The sequence below is a fragment of the Triturus cristatus genome, chromosome 6 (assembly GCF_964204655.1).
Source record: "Triturus cristatus chromosome 6, aTriCri1.1, whole genome shotgun sequence".
NCBI classification, from domain to species: Eukaryota; Metazoa; Chordata; class Amphibia; order Caudata; family Salamandridae; genus Triturus; species Triturus cristatus.
The window spans coordinates 1,540,157,383-1,540,173,965 of record NC_140589.1 but is presented as its reverse complement, the minus strand read 5'-3'; the positions used below and the strand labels follow the sequence as shown (position 1 = coordinate 1,540,173,965).

General features: G+C 49.0%; 1 protein-coding gene across 2 annotated transcripts in view; it reads right to left on the bottom strand.

Annotated features, from left to right (window-relative positions):
• The window catches only part of SPTLC3 (serine palmitoyltransferase long chain base subunit 3), a 638,325-nt gene that overhangs the window by 146,790 nt on the left and 474,952 nt on the right, over positions 1-16,583 (bottom strand). For both annotated transcript variants that reach the window (XM_085612694.1, XM_085612695.1), the window contains exon 9: positions 15,690-15,816. In XM_085612694.1, coding sequence (XP_085468820.1) covers positions 15,690-15,816 — 127 coding nt within the window. The remainder of the gene's footprint in view (positions 1-15,689; positions 15,817-16,583) is intronic.

Here is a 16,583-nt window from a genome sequence, read left to right as displayed (position 1 = left end):
TCTTTGGCTTGGAAGAATCTGGGCCTTTTGGTGGGCGTTTTTTAGTCGGCTCAGAGGGTGTTGTCGGTGCCGAGGAACTGGTGCTTACGTTCGACACCGAGTGCTTCGATGTGGAAGTAGCGGCCAGCGTGGATGAGGACGAGGACGCCTTCTTCTTCGGTGCCTGAGTTTGTTTTTCGGTACAGAGGGTAGGCTGACTCGAGCCAGAGTCTCCTAAAGGCTTAATAGGCTTCTTTACCGGGCCCGAAGGCGGGGCATGGGAAGCAGTGTCTCGGTGTGCACCTGGGCCCGACGGTGGAGGTGGTACCGAAGCCTTTTTTGACAGTGTCGGGGGGGGGGGGGGGGTCGACATCTGTACTCACGGCCCTTTGAGCTGGAGTGATGTCTTCGACGTCGGAATCATCTGCTTTGGAGGCGTGGATGATGGCTTCCTCGACCCGACCCTGCTCCGGAACATCGTCGCCCTCTAGGAAGATGTCATCGGGGATCGAAGATGACTAGCGCGCCATTGTTCTTCGAGTTCGTCGTTCCCGGATGGTCTTTTTGGAGCGGAAGGAGGCGCAAGCTGGACAGTCTCTGGCCTCGTGCTCCGGTGAGAGACAGAGGTTGCACACCTCATGTAGGTCAGTGTGGGGAAACTTCGACCCACATCGAGGACACATTTTGAATGGCGTCCTTTCCATGAGCCGGAGAGGAGGCCCAGGTAGGGCCAAAGACCTTCGTCCACGACTGGAATCGAAGACTTCGAAGTTGAAGGGTTGTGTGTAATTGGAAAACGCGATCGAAACAATACAGTCGAAAAGGGAAGGATTGCACGTCGAAAGAGAAAACCGTTAACGGTTCCGAACTGGAGCGCGAGAACACATCCAAGCCCGATGGCGGAAAAAAACAATCTGAGGATGGAGCCGATGCCCATGCGCATTATGATCCAAAGAAGGAGTCACATACCTCGTGACTTCCAAAGGACTTTCCAAGACAAAAACAAGTGCAAACATACGGGCCCAACACCAGATGGCGAACTATGCACAGTGTGTAATCTGCAGCTCATATGCCTCGAACAACAACGTTTCAGTCTTTTTCCCATTAAAGCATAGCCATTTACCTTGAATCTCCTGGTGAATACGAGATAGATCCTGTGATAGCTTGTGAAAGTATTCAGGGCTTCCTCTAACTACAGGAAAAGATGGGTGTGTCTGTACACATGTGGCACCCAAACTTATAAGAATCCTCAATTTTTGCTAAGTGGGGCATTTAGGCGTTACATACAATGAGAGACAAAGCAGAATATAGAAGAACACCACAATGGGTGTTTAGTGCTTTTGAAAGGAAAGAACCCAGTTTCAATTGATGTGTGCAGTTTTGTATGAAGGAGAACCATACAAGAGTTGTACTGCATAATCTGTCCCCAGCACCTCAACTCCATTTAACAGGTTCAACTCAAGGCAAAATGCTGGGTCTTCTCTGTGTCCAAATAAAACAGTCATGTATATCATTTAGCACACAACCCAATAATATAGCTGTGTATTAGTATCCTCCTCCCTAACTGTGTATGAACTGAGTAAATTTTTGAAACGCTATTCTTTCTATACTATCGGCCAAGAGAGATGTGCATGCAACTGTGCGCAGTCTGTCAAAAAAGCTCAGAGTGAACCCACATAGAAAGTTCTGTGAGGCATCGAGAAGCTTGGGGAATGTGATCATTTAGACACGGACTAAAGTCTAGCATCGGCCTTCAAGCCTGATGGATATTGAAACATAGCACCCTCTGATGGTCTGTCTGGGTAACTACCAGTAGTAAGGTCTTTATAAGTAGTGTTGCTACCCCTCTAGATTCAGTGAACCCGGAGTAACATACCCAATTACTGTCAAACGGGCGCATGAAATGCAGTTCATGCCCAAGAGGTGGGCTCACGAGGTCGAGCAAGTGCCGCCCAGCTAACTGAAGACACAACAATCTTCCCTTAAGATTGGGTGGTAGCCCATGATGCCCCCCCCCCCCTTTTCAAAAGGCAGGCACCATGTATAAATAAAAGTCCCTCAGGTATAAATAATGACCTGTGGAAGATTTCTGAAGGACTGCCTGGACCCCTAGAGGACTGCCCTGCTGCAACCAGAAGACGGCCTTACTGCTTGAGGTCCTGCCTTGCTGCTTGAAGGAGAGAAATGGACCATCTCCTTGGTCCCAGAACAAAGGGCTAGTTGGCTGGCCTTCTGTGTGAGCTACTGGGATATAACAAGCTCCAAAGACCTTGACCCCTCCACCTGGCCTCTGCTTGAGTGAGTCGTGACCCCTAGGTCCTGGACCCTTAAGAGTGGTGTTAGAGGTGCTGCTCTAACCTAACTCTAAATCTTTTGACTTTGAAAAATTTTCACCAATAAGTGGCCTGAGAACCGACTAAAAAACGGGACTAACCTGCCACCCGATCGGCCCAAGGTGCATCACTGGTCAGCCTGACTTCTTGGTAGCTCAGGCTATGGTCATCTCCACAGACGCAAATCCTGTTCAGTTGGACCTCTCAGCGCAGGTATAGGCCACGTGGAGCAATTGTTGGCTCCAGTCTGCAGCTTCATCCCGTTAGATATTGCTGACTTCCAAAGAAGTGACTCAGTCCGAAGGTAAAATTCTTCACTGCAATTTCATCTAGTGCTCCCCAACGACAACACTTCCTCCTCGGACACCGCCTGCTGCCCTTCCCCGCTGAACTTTACCTTCTCAGGAACATTTCTTTAGGATTTTTTCCAAGTCCAAATGTAAAGACCGGGGCCTATCTACCACTTGTATTCAACCTGCGCTTATCATGTTTGGCCTTAACTTCAGGCTTTGTCCTAGTCTCACGTGGCCAGATACCCGCAGTTGACACTTTGATTTTTTAGGTTCTATTTTGCACTAAAAACTGTCAAATTCATAACTGAGTATCTACTGATTTGATTCAATTCATTTCAGTGACAATTTTATTCATTAAAATTTACACTATTTTTCTAAATTGGTTTGGGATTTTTCTTCTGTTGTGTTTTTACTTTATTATTGTTTGAATGTTCCAAAAATGTTTTACACATTACCTCCAAGTTAAGCAGGACTGCTTTTGTGCAAACTTATCATACGATTAAGCACATGTTAATTTACTGACATTTGTGGTTTACTCTGACAAGGGTTGTGGTTGTTTGAGTAGCGTTTTCACCCCATCAACCAATAACCTAATTTCTTACACATATGATGATGAAACACCCCTGGGGCTTATTTCAGACATTTAGTCTATCTACTAAAGGATTTTAGGGCAGTTCCTGTGTGTTGTTTGACTCCTGCAGCTCATCCGCAGATGTTAAATGGGTCATCAGCCAGTAAATCAGTTGGTCTAGCTCCCCACACGAGTGATCATCGTCCGTATATGAAGGCCCATTGGCTACTCTCCTGTTCCAGCACCACTTGTTCGTCAGGCGAGAATCTCCCATTTCTATTCACCACATCACCTATGTTGCCCTCATGCTCTGTCTGAGCATCATCAGTAGCATAGGAAGTCCTGGCACCAGCCTCTGTGAATCTATCAACCCCCGATTGTGGATAAGGGCATCTTATCCTTCGGGATTTTGTTCCAGAGTTCAGTTCCCAAAGATAGTAGTATGTTTCAGCGAGTGAGTGTTGTGTGATGGGGAAAAAAGTAAAGTGACATCCCCACATCTCTGGGCAATTGCATGAACAGTATAGGATGTCATCAGACCATAAGCAGGCCCACAAACACCCAAAAAAAGGCCCACGCACTGCCCTGCAATACCAGCCCTTCGGGCACTACCTGATTACCCAACAGACCAGTACAATCCTGTCGGGTATAAAAAAAAAAAAAAAGTACAGGCCGAGTCATCACCTTGGCCACATTCTTGAGGCTAGGCTTCACAGATCCAAATAGCCTCTTTACATCTCATCCATTATAGCCATAAAGTTGTGCCCCACATCTGTGTGCCCAATGGCGCAGGAGGGAGGAATGCGGCTTCGTGGTACTTCAAGCATTGGGGGGGGGGGGGGGGGGGGGGTAGGATGGAGTTGCAGGGAGTGGCACTTCAAATCACTGCAGGCTCAGAAACCCCTCAAGGACGGTGTCTTCAGGATATGTGATAGGTCATTCATGGTGATACTCTACCATGCGCCCGCCGGCCCCCACCAATCCCATCAGTAGACGAAGAGATGCACAGAAGAGAGAGCCCATACACATGCTGTTACTATGTCAAACTAGTGTCCAGGACTAAGCAGTGTAAATCAGTACTCTCTGCAGCCCTCCTTACCACCTACCCAGCCGAGCTGCAAAGCACCCGCATGAGTCCTCTTTCGTGTTTCCCACATACTTTAATTTTAACATTTTAATTAACAGTTCTCATAACCCTGTCCACCGTGCTAATACAGCAATTACAAAATGAGCGCCATCCGTCATGACACATGCACCCCCTCCTGATGCAAGATGGGTGCATCAACACACATACACACATGCATCACAGAAGAAATGTCGCACAGAGCACGCAAGTATCTGTTGCGAGACACACACGCACATGCATCATGATGCTCATCTTCGAATGGGTTTCCTATGTTCCAACAATGGAGCCTATTTGTGCACATGAATATTGATGCATTCATGTGCATGCTGGTGCCCAAAAGCATTGGCAAAGCCAAAAACCTACTTGCTTTATTAATGCTTTTTTCCATTTCTTTCTGATGCTTGAAGTCATTTTTATCCCATTACAATGTCAGGAACTAACGAACAAGTTACTTACCTTTGGTAACGCTTTTTCTGGTGGATACAGTATCTGCCTGTGGATTCCTCACCTTGTGAATATCCCCTGTGCCAGCATTCCACGGAATTTGTTCCCCAGCTCTCCACGCCGACGTGGACGTCATAATACCTCGGCTCCGCTCGCGACTCCGTGTGACGTCACCGGAGCCATAAGAGAGCCATGTCGGCGTGATGACGTCAGTTCCACCCATTTTTTCCGTGCCTCCGAGGCGAACAGGTGGACCAACGACAGATTCAAAGTATACACAGTATACAATATTCGAACAAATATACATAGTACATATACAAAAGGAAAGCTAAAGAACATGAGCATTTCCTATAAGTGTACCAGATTGAAAGAAGATACAATGTAAAACAACATGTCAAGCAAGGCATCCTTTAAGGTAATAAAAGGTGGACAACGGGGAAGCGGGTGGGCCAGTGAGGAATCCACAGGCAGATACTGTATCCACCAGAAAAAGCGTTACCGAAGGTAAGTAACTTGTTCTTCTGATGGATACATCTGCCAGTGGATTCCTCACCTTGTGAATATATTCCCACAGCAGTCCCACTCCTGGAGGAGGGTGTCCACCTTCCTATACCAAAAAGTCCTGCAAGACAGAGCGCGCAAAGTGGCCCTCCCTCCTCATCTCAGAGTCTAAGCAATAATGCTTTGCGAAAGTATGGAGGGAGGCCCAAGTCGCGGCTTTACAAATATCTGCAACAGGAACACCCCTAGCCAAAGCAGAGGTAGAAGACTTCGCTCTAGTTGAATGAGCTCTAATACCCTCAGGAGGAACCTTACCAGCAAGGGCATAGCAGATCTTGATGGTTAGGATGATCCATCTTGACAGAGTGCACTTGTGCACAGCTTTGCCTTTAGAATGTCCAATATAGCCCACGAAGAGCTGATCATTCAAACGAAAATCCTTTCTTCTATCCAAATAAAAGCTCACAGCACTTTTAGGGTCCAATCGGTGAAGTTTCTCCTCCTCCTTGCAAGGGTGAGGGGGAGGATAACACACAGGGAGAGTAATGGACTGCCCCAGATGAAATGGAGTAACTACCTTAGGTAGGAAAGCAGCCCTGGTCCTGAGGACCATCCTTTCCGCATGTAAGCTTAAAAACAGGGGTTTCGAACTAAGAGCTTGAAGCTCACTCACCCTCCTTGCCGAGGTTATGGCTACAAGAAAGACCGTTTTAAAAGACAACAGTCTCAAAGGACAGCTATGAAGGGGCTCAAAAGGTGACCCCATCAAAAAAGCCAAGACAAGATTAAGGTTCCACTGTGACATCACAAAGGGAGTAGGTGGAAACCTGTTAGTAAGACCTTTGATAAATCTTAAAACAATAGGAGACTTAAATAATGACGGCTGATCTGGAAGACACAGAAAAGCCGATAAGGCTGATAAATAGCCCTTAACCGTGGCCACAGCACAACCTTGCTGAGCCAAGGAAAGAGCAAACTGAAGCACATTGGAATGATGGGCTTTTAAAGGGTCAATGGATCTCTCTCCACACCATTTTACAAACTTAGACCACCTGTAGGAGTAGATAGACTTGGTGGAGTGTCGCACAGTAGCATCCACCACATCAGGTGGGAGAGAGAAAGAACTCAGGTTGCCCCGTTCAATCTCCATGCATGAAGGTGCAGGCTCTGGAGGTGGGGGTGTAGAACCTGCCCCTCCGACTGCGAGAGGAGGTCTGCCCTGAGAGGGAGACGGAGCGGAGGGTGCGATGAAAGGTGAAGTAGATCTGTGTACCACACCCTTCTTGGCCAATCCAGGACGATCAATATAACTTGGGCCCGGTCTTGGCGAATCTTCCTCAGAACACAAGGAATCAAGGGTATGGGAGGAAACGCATCAAGGAGTTGTGAGCCCCAACTCAACGGAAATACGTCCCCCAACCCCCCTGCATCGAAAACTGGAGACTGCAGAATGATGGGCAATGTGCGTTCTCGAAAGTGGCAAAAAGGTCCACCAGAGGAGTCCCCCACGTCCGGAAGATGTGCTGAACTACCTCTGGATGAAGTCTCCACTCGTGGTCGGCGGAAAACTGTCGACTGAGACTGTCCGCAAGCACGTTCAGCACCCCAGCCAGATGATTCACCATCAAGCAAATCTAATGGTCCTGAGCCCAGGACCAGAGTCGTAAAGCCTCTCTACAGAGACGGTACGGCCCCACTCCTCCCTGCTTGTTGACATACCACATCGCGGTAGTGTTGTCCGTCAGGACTTGAACCGACTGACTGCGAAGGGAAGGGAGGAAGGCCTTGAGCGCCAAACGTTTCGCCCGCAATTCTAGAAGATTGATATGAGACAATCTTTCCTCTGGAGACCAAAGACCCTTGATCTCCAGATCCGCACCCCACCTCAGGGTGGAGGCATCCGTTATCACTGTGGCCACCGTTGGAGGAAGAAGAAAGGGCTTTCCTTGAAACAGGTTGCCCTCCACGCTCCACCAAGACAGATCCGCTGCAGCTTCTCTGGAGATCCTGATCGACTCCCTGAGATCTCCGTTGTGCTGATACCACTGCCTGCAGAGGTACCACTGGAGCGCCCTCATGTGCCAGTGTGCATGGTTGACCAACTGAATACAGGAGGCAAACAGACCGAGCAGGCGAAGGACCTTCAGAACTGCCGCTCCATTGTGGAATAAAGGGATCATCTCCTGAATGTCGAGAATTCTTTGCAGAGGAGGAAATGCTCGACACACAGTAGTGTCCAGTACTGCCCCAATGAACAGGTTGCGCTGAGAGGGCACCAGGTGAGATTTGGGCACATTGATCGAAAAACCCAAGTTGAATAACAGCTGAGATGTTACTTGCAGATGACGCGGCACCATCTCTGGAGACTCCGCTTTCAGAAGCCAGTCGTCCAGGTAGGGGAAAACCAGAATCCCCGACCTCCTGAGATGGGCAGCCACCACCGCCATCACCTTGGTGAAGACTCGAGGTGCAGTAGTAAGACCAAACGGGAGAACCGCAAACTGGTAGTGTTGAGACCCAACCGTAAAACGGAGATACTTCCTATGCGACTTCAGGATTGGGATGTGGAAATACGCATCCTGCAAGTCGATCGACACCATCCAGTCTTCTTGCTGCAACGCTAGAAGAACCTGTGCAAGGGTTAGCATCTTGAATTTCTCCTGTTTCAGGTAAAAATTCAAGACTCTGAGGTCCAGAATCGGACGCAATCTGCCGTCCTTTTTGGGAATCAGGAAATACCAGGAGTAGTATCCCTGACCCCTTTCCTGCTCTGGAACCACCTCTATCGCACCTTTTTGTAGCAATGCAAGAGACCCAACGCCGGACAACATGACTACCCTCAAGCTCGCCACCCGAAGGCACCATCAACTGATCCACGCCACCAAGAAAACAGCATTCAAGGACCGGTTGGACAACAACGCACACAACAGCAAGGAACTCTTCAACATCGTCAGAGAGCTCTCCAACCCCAACGCCGGAACCAACGACATCACCCCATCGCAAGACCTCTGCAACTCCCTCGCCTCCTACTTCCACAACAAGATCGCTGACATACACAACAGCTTCAGAACACAACCAACGCTCCCCACGACCAAACCAACGCCCCCCACCACCACCCTCAACGCCTGGACACCGATCAACCTCGAAGACACCATCAGCACGATGAACTCCATCCACTCCGGTTCCCCAACCGACCCCTGCCCTCACCACATCTTCAACAAGGCCGACGCTGTCATCGCACCCCACCTGCGGGACATCATCAACACCTCCCTCAACACCGCCACCTTCCCTGAGAGCTGGAAGCACGCCGAACTCAGCGCTCTACTAAAGAAACCAACGGCGGACCCCACCGAACTCAAGAACTACCGCCCCATCTCGCTCCTCCCGTTTCCAGCCAAAGTCGTCGAGAAGACCATCAACAAGCAACTGGCAGCCTTCCTCGAGACGACTGGTTCCCTCGACCCTTCCCAGTCAGGCTTCCGGGCCAACCACAGCACCGAGACCGCCCCCATCGCTGCCACAGACGACATCCGAACCCTGTTGGACAACGGAGAAACAGCGGCCCTCATCCTCCTGGACCTCTCCGCGGCATTCGACACTGTCTGCCACCGCACCCTAGTGCAGCGCCTCAGCAACGTCGGGATCAAGGAGAAGGCACTGGAATGGATCATCTCCTTCCTCACCGGAAGGACACAGAGAGTCCGCCTGCCCCCGTTCAGATCAGAAGCCACGGAAGTCACCTGCGGCGTCCCTCAGGGCTCCTCGCTCAGCCCCACCCTCTTCAATGTCTACATGAGCCCCCTTGCGGCCATCGCACGCCAACACAACCTGAACATCATCTCCTACGCCGATGACACCCAGCTGATCCTCTCCCTGACCAACGACCCCGCCACCGCCAGAGCCAACCTACACGAAGGGATGAAAAACGTGGCCGAGTGGATGACGACCAGCCGCCTGAAACTGAACACAGACAAGACGGAAGTCCTCATCCTGGGCTCCTCACCCTCCGCCTGGGACGACTCCTGGTGGCCCCCTGCCCTGGGCAACGCACCCAAACCGACAGACCACGCACGCAACCTGGGCTTCATCCTGGACTCCTCCCTCTCCATGACCAGACAAGTCAACGCCGTCTCCTCGTCCTGTTTCAACATCCTGCGCATGCTACGTAAGATCTTCCGGTGGATCCCCACCGAGACCAGGAAAACAGTCACCCAGGCCCTCGTCACCAGTCGACTGGACTACGGCAACGCCCTCTACGCCGGTACCACCGCCAAGCTCCAGAAGAGACTCCAGCGGATCCAGAACGCCTCGGCGAGACTCATCCTCGACGTCCCCAGACGAACTCACATCTCCAGACACCTGAGAGACCTGCACTGGCTCCCGATCAACAAAAGAATCACCTTCCGGCTCCTCACCCACGCACACAAAGCCCTACACAACCAAGGCCCGACCTACCTCAACAGCCGCCTCAACTTCTACGCTCCCAAACGCCACCTCCGCTCGACCAGTCTCGCCCTCGCAGCCGTCCCCCGCATCCACAGAGCGACTACAGGAGGTAGATCCTTCTCCCACCTGGCCGCCAAGACTTGGAACGCCCTCCCCACCGAACTACGCCTGACCCAAGACCACCTCTCCTTCAGGAAGAAGCTCAAGACCTGGCTGTTCGAGCAGTAGCGGACCCCCCCCCCCCCCAGCGCCTTGAGACCCTCCGGGTGAGTAGTGCGCTTTATAAATGCCTTTGATTGATTGATTGAATGCAATAACCTCCTTCTGCAGAAGAAGCAGGTAGTCCTCCGAGCAAAAACCTTGGCAAGGAGGGTAAGGGGGTGGAAATTCCCGAAAGGGAAGGTGCGAACCCATTCTCCACAAGGTTTAAAACCCAAAGGTCCGTTGTGACGGATTCCCAACCTCGCAGAACGTGGGACACCCGACACCCAACAGGCCTCACATGATTCAGGATGGGGGATCTAGGGCTGCTTCCCTGTAGCTTCATTGGGAGCAGAGGAGGCTGAAGAGGAGGAGGGATTGCGACCACAACCCCGCCGACCCCTTTGTCTTCCTCTATATGATCTATAGAGAGGATTTTGTTGCTGCTGTTGCTGAGGTTGACGGAAGGAACGAAAGGATGACCTCCCAAATCCGCTATACTTCCTGAAGCCAAACCCCTTTGACTGCGTCTGCAAACCTAAAGATTTCGCAGTAGCTCTGCTATCCTTAAATCTTTGCAGGGCGGAATCCGCTTTTTCCCCAAAAAGCTTTTCACCATCAAAGGGTAAGTCGACCAAGGTGGCCTGAACATCAGCAGAGAAGCCGGAAGAACGAAGCCAAGCCTGCCTTCTAGTGGCTATAGAAGATCTCATAATCCTAGCCACGCAATCAGCCGTATCTAGGCCCGACTGAGTAACTTGCCTAGCGGCAGCTTGAGCATCTGCAATAACCTCCATAAAAGAGCCCTTTTCCTCATCAGGCAGTTTAGGTGCAAACGGCTTCACAGAGTCCATCAAAGCATGAACGTAGCGGCCCAATAAGCAAGTGGCATTCGTTGATTTAAGCGCCATACTTCCAGAAGAGAAGACCTTTTTAGCTGACTGTTCGATCTTTTTAGAGTCCCTGTCAGCTGGAGCCTGTGGAAAAGCACCTGAGGACTGTTTCGAACAGGATGTCTGCACCACAAGACTCTCCTTTCCTCGCACCCTTCTCCAGAAACTCGGATCCCCGGAGCCACTCTATACCTCCTTGCCACAGCTCTGGAAACCGCAGATGAAGAATGCGGCTTGCGCCAAATGTCCAGAACAGGCTCTAAGATTGCCTCATTAAAGGGCAACAAAGGCTCAAAGATTGAAGAAGGTGAGTGAAGGACTTCAGTCAAAAGGTTTGGCTTGTATTCTGCAGAAGGCAACTGTAAGTCCAACAACTCCGCAGCCTTCCTGATGCCCAAATGGTATGGAGCAAACTCTTGAGGAGACGACTTGGAAGAAGAATGCTCCCATTCAGGAGTAGTGTCCAACCCACTTGCCTCCTGAATGCCATCAAATTCGTCAGTGGAGTCGTCCACTTCACCTTCCTCCACTTCCTCTGCCAATATTGCTCTTCCTCTATAATCCTCTGAGCTTCTCTTCGAGAGTGAATCAGAGGACACGGCGTCAGCGGCGCCGTAAACAGAGTCGGCGGCACCGAACATGGAGTTGGCGGCGCCGGAGGAGTCGGCGGCGCCAGACGCGGTGCAGATGGAGTCGGTGCCGGCGTCGAGGGAGACTCCGATGAAGGCAAGCGAACCAGTCGAGGCCGGGAGGAAGGCTCTCCAGACGGCGCCGGGAACTGCCATGATGGAGCCATCGGCAAGAAGGGCATAAAAGGTGCCTGAGCATAATGTTGCGGCACGCCCAAACTAAACGCCATTGGACCCACGGGACCAGAAGGTGCGCCGGATGGGAAGGCTGCTCTTTCGAAAACCCCATACATTGCATTAAGGAATTGCGTCGGATCCGCACCCGGGAAATGCTGGTATGGGTTAGAACATGAATCCGGTCGAGGAGTAGCTGGAGCCGGAGCCGAAGTATCCTCTACTGGAGCCGCAGGTTCACGTTCTGGCACTGGCGAAAGATCAACAACCTGCTCCGGCTCGGCGTCGGAAGCTGGAGAATCCACCGGCGCCGGAGACTGCGCCGGAGTTAACTTAGGCGAAGGTGACTCCTCCGGAGAGACACGAGGAGAAGGGGAAGGCAAAGGAGAGACGAATTCCTTAATTTGACGCCGAGGTGACGGCGACCTTAAAGCCTTACTCTTCGACGAACGGCGCCGAGAGCTAGGTTTCCTCTTCTTTTTGTGTCTTCTCGACTTCGAGGCGTGCTAAGTCGACGACTCAGGCTTCGACTTGTCTTTTTTTCCTACCTCTGCTCTCCTTTTTCGCCTTAGCCATGAAAAGCTTCGCTTCTCTCTCATTCAGTGCCTTAGGATTCATATTCCTACATCAGGAACAGTCCTCCACATCATGGTCCGATGAAAGACACCATAAGCAGTCTTCATGGGGGTCAGTGATGGACATGTGACCCCACATTCCCTACACGGCTTCAATCCGGACTTTCTCGTCTAAGACATGATAAATCCTGAAACAGTAACTCACAAGGAGACTACAAAGTAACAGGAGTGCTGGAAAACCGTTACGCATTGACGGCGCGGAAAAAAGGGAACCGACGTCATCACGCCGACGTGGCTCTCTTATGGCTCCAGTGACGTCATACGGAGTCGCGAGTGGAGCCGAGGTATTATGACGTCGGCGTGGAGAGCTAGGGAAAACAAATTGTGGAATGCTGGCGCAGGGGCTATTCACAAGGTGAGGAATCCACTGGCAGATGTATCCATCAGAAAAGTTCAAATTAAAAGAAAAACTGACTTGGTTGAACTACTGACACACTGATAAGGGATTGTTAGAGATCTGGGGTTAGGCGATGGGGGACATGCTATAAACTAAATATTAAGCATTGACTCAACTTGTTCTTAAAATGGTATAAGTGCACTGTCTCCAAACAAACTTTGCTGAACAGAGAACTTTACCATCATGACTTTAATGAGGCCGCAAAATCCGTAGGGAACCGATTTCACAGGTTTTGGTCAGCAAGACCACACGAGGACACTAGCATCCGTTTTGGGTTTCAGTTCAATGGCTTTATGCAGTAGCAAGCGAAGTGGCATATCAAGGTTCCTGAAAAGGGACTCCTTCAGAAAACGGTCATGTGGAAAACCCACCCCTGCATAGCAAAGGTGTTAATAAAACACAGGAGGTTCTGCTGCAGAAGAAACTTTCAGTAGAGAGACAGGGGCCCTCCCTCCTGTGGGGTATACCTCTCAGAGCACCAACAGGATTCGGGACGCCAGTAGACAGTAGGTTTACAAAAAAGTGCCTCGATGGTGTAATTGTGTGCATATGCCTAAGGAGTGTGTAAAACGGTCTACAATGTAAAAATGCTGACCCTCAGGCAGTGATGGCAATTCTGCGCAACTTGCGCCTATCCAAGGCACAATGCCCGCCCCAGATAAAATATGGGTGCTGGAATAATGGTCGTCAATTATCACATACTGTGACCAGCTATGATGATGATGCCAAGGTATTAATGTAAACTATTTTGAAAATGTTAAAATTCATGCAAGCTAAGGGAAGAGAGGAACAAGTCCATGTGAACATATGCAACATGTATGCAAGTGTACAGGTTAAGCTAACTTTCTCTCCAAAACCAAGGAGATTTTGCGAATTACTTTTTCAAACAACCCCTGGAAGTATACATTGCCTCACCTGCTATTAAGCAGTGGTCCATACTCCTCAACCACTTCTGGACGAGTGGGTAGTTCAGTGGAGCTCTTATTACGTACTCAGTAGCTCGAAAGACAGCATGTGACTGAGCCCAGATGCCCCCCAACTTTGAAATGTCCAACCTGTCCCATCCCTGGACCCCATTCAATTGTGATGTATTGTGTATGCCTCAGGCAAGTGCCCAACCATAGAGGAATTCCCTGAGTGATCTTCGTCTCCGACTTCTGTATAAAATCTTAGCTTGTATATATTTCATACCCTGCATGGTAGATTTCACATATAAAGCATGAGAGATGCATGTAACTTGTAACTGCATAGCAAATATGACACTGATGGCATCAGACTTTGGGTATATTTGAGGTGGCTATCCTGCCAGAGTTGTCTGCCTATAGGTACCTGTAGCTCGTGAGCAAGCTTGCATTCCTTTGCTTTTAGGAGTTCTGTAAACTGAAATATTGTTGCATGAGGTTGTAATATGTGTGCAACATTCAGGGAAACTTCGCTGTCCCAAATTTAGGCATGTGAAATATTTATAACCTGGTGGATAACTCTTCTATCCAAGACCCACTTCGATCAAATCAAAGTGAATGCGGTCGGACAGCACTTAGTAATTGATTTTGCTAAGAGTTTTTAGCTTCAGACTTCGAAATGTTTCTAGCAACCACTTCAGATGAGCAAATCCCAAGGCTGTAGCTGAAAATGGCTGCATAAGGTTGGACACCATAATCAGGCGGTCCTTTGGTGGCCTCTAATGCCCCTCCCCCCCAAAAAAAAACTTTCAGTGAGGAAAACATCGAAGCTGAATCTGCCAAAGGTACATTTTGTTCAGTTACAAATTGTATAATGCACTTGAATGAAAGTCCAAAGTTATCCTGCATGTTTTGGCAACAGAGCCTGAAGAAAAGTTGTCTGCTAGAACTGATCTCTCTGACTGCAACACCCTTCCTTCAGTTGAAGGGGGAACCCCACAACTCAGATTCTAGCTCCACAAGAAATGTTCAATACCAATTAATGAGTGGATTCCCAAAGGCGCACAACAGTTTCCTCTGTCTCTCGGCATTCGGCACCATCTCGCCTCTTTAGGAGCAAATAGGCTTCAAGGGACCTTGCTCACCCAGCCACTTTAGCCATGATGGAAACTGATGTCACCAGTCCTGGAGTAAAACTGAGTAAGGAAAAGCTTAGGCAGAGTAAAAGACGATCTCTGGCAGGCTGGCATGAATTGCTCATGTATCAGGCAGGGAAGATGGTTCTCTTTAGTACAAGGCAGGTTGAGGGTGGAGTCCTGCAAAGAAGCGCCCCAAAAAAACCCAACCCAATGTACCAAGAGTCAGTCAAGAAAACTGGTGATCTTTCTCCCTTCAAAACATCTCCTAGAAGAACAACTGCGGAGGCGGCCATGGAAAAGAATTTTAAGAATGTGGGTACTGGAAAGTGCACACCAAATGGGAACACCTGTCATTTATTGGGTAGGTAACCAGCTGTCTTTTCTAATAACACAATTCACATAGGATTTAACAAGTCTTCATTCCACGACTGATTTTGGAACTATGCATCAAACCTGCTAATTCACAATATGAATGCAGGTGAGAATCCCTGGACCCATAAAGCCTGTGCGCTTCCTGCTTGGACTGTGCACAGAGAAGGTAAAATAGTTTGGAAGCTACATCTGTCTCTGCACCTTTTCCACCATCTGCCCTCGTGAAGGTGGATCCCCGGGAAGAAAGACCATTTTAAGCCATAGTTGAAAATGGCATTCACCAGCCCTGAAGCAAAATTATAGAAGCAACAGTGCAAGCAGAATATTAGACGACCCTCTTTCATTATCTGAGGCAGGCAGGCAAGAGTTCATCAGTGCAGCAAGCCGGGACTTCTCTCCTCTTCAGGACCAGCCAGATTATCTCCTTGCAGTGGTCAAGAAGGGTGTTTCAAAGTACAAGAGCAGATTAAGAGGTGTTCGAGCAAAAAATCTGATATTTATTAATACAAAATTAATTTCAATGTAAGTGTCCTCCACTGTATAGCATTAAATAATATGAAACACAAGAACTGCAAAATGAAAAGAGCAGGGCTTATGGATGATTTGTACATTTCATTAGGACCATTCCCCCGTAAGTCAAGCATGTCATCTTACCCAACGTTGTTCCATCGAGTCCCATAATACACTTCATGACTTTGATGATTTGTTCTGCAATTGGAGCCGACATGGATGCTGCATAAACTGCACTGTGTGAATGGGTTCGTAAGTAATCCACAAGTGTCTTAAAAGGAAAATATATTCATACAACACATTACTATAAATAATTCTTTTCACAGCAAAAACAAAAAATCTGCAAGAAATCAAATGGTGGCTGATTAAAACCTATCAGCTATAAAACCTGGATTATAGAATGCCCCTCAGCTGTCACAATTAAAATGTTATCATTTGGTGAGATAGGAAACTGCCAAAAAGTGACCAGGGAGTGCTGACACGCAGTGCTACTTTTTAAATGGTAAACAAACTGTGCACGGAAACAACCTGGCAGTGAATGTAGCCAGCTGCATCAGCCACACTGCAGCTCTTAAAAGCACACTTGAAAAACAATAACATTTCACCAATGACAGAATGAGCCTCTGGAAGCCCACCACACATTCTTAGAGGTTTGCGGTAAAAACATCCTGGGAAAAGGTAGATTGCAAAAACGTATCAAAATGATCTACTGAAAAAAGGGAAAAAAGTTATGGCTACCAGAAAAAAAAGATGTTTAAGGGCACAGGTAAAGCGTACTTGGAACTGGGGGATGGGGACATCCTTCCGCTAATTAGAGAGGAGCATTTACAGTGAGATGGTAAAGGGGAGGGAACTAATAAGGGCTTTTTAGAATTCAGGTAACGGTAGCGTTAATGGATGGAAAGGGGTTATTAGGGTTCTGATTTTTGTAGCGATAAGGAGTAGTTAGGACTTAGTGTTCAAGGAATGGTAGCATTAAGGGGTAGTAATGGTTTGTTAGGGTACAGGGAAGGGTAGCATTAAAGGGTGCTTCAGGGT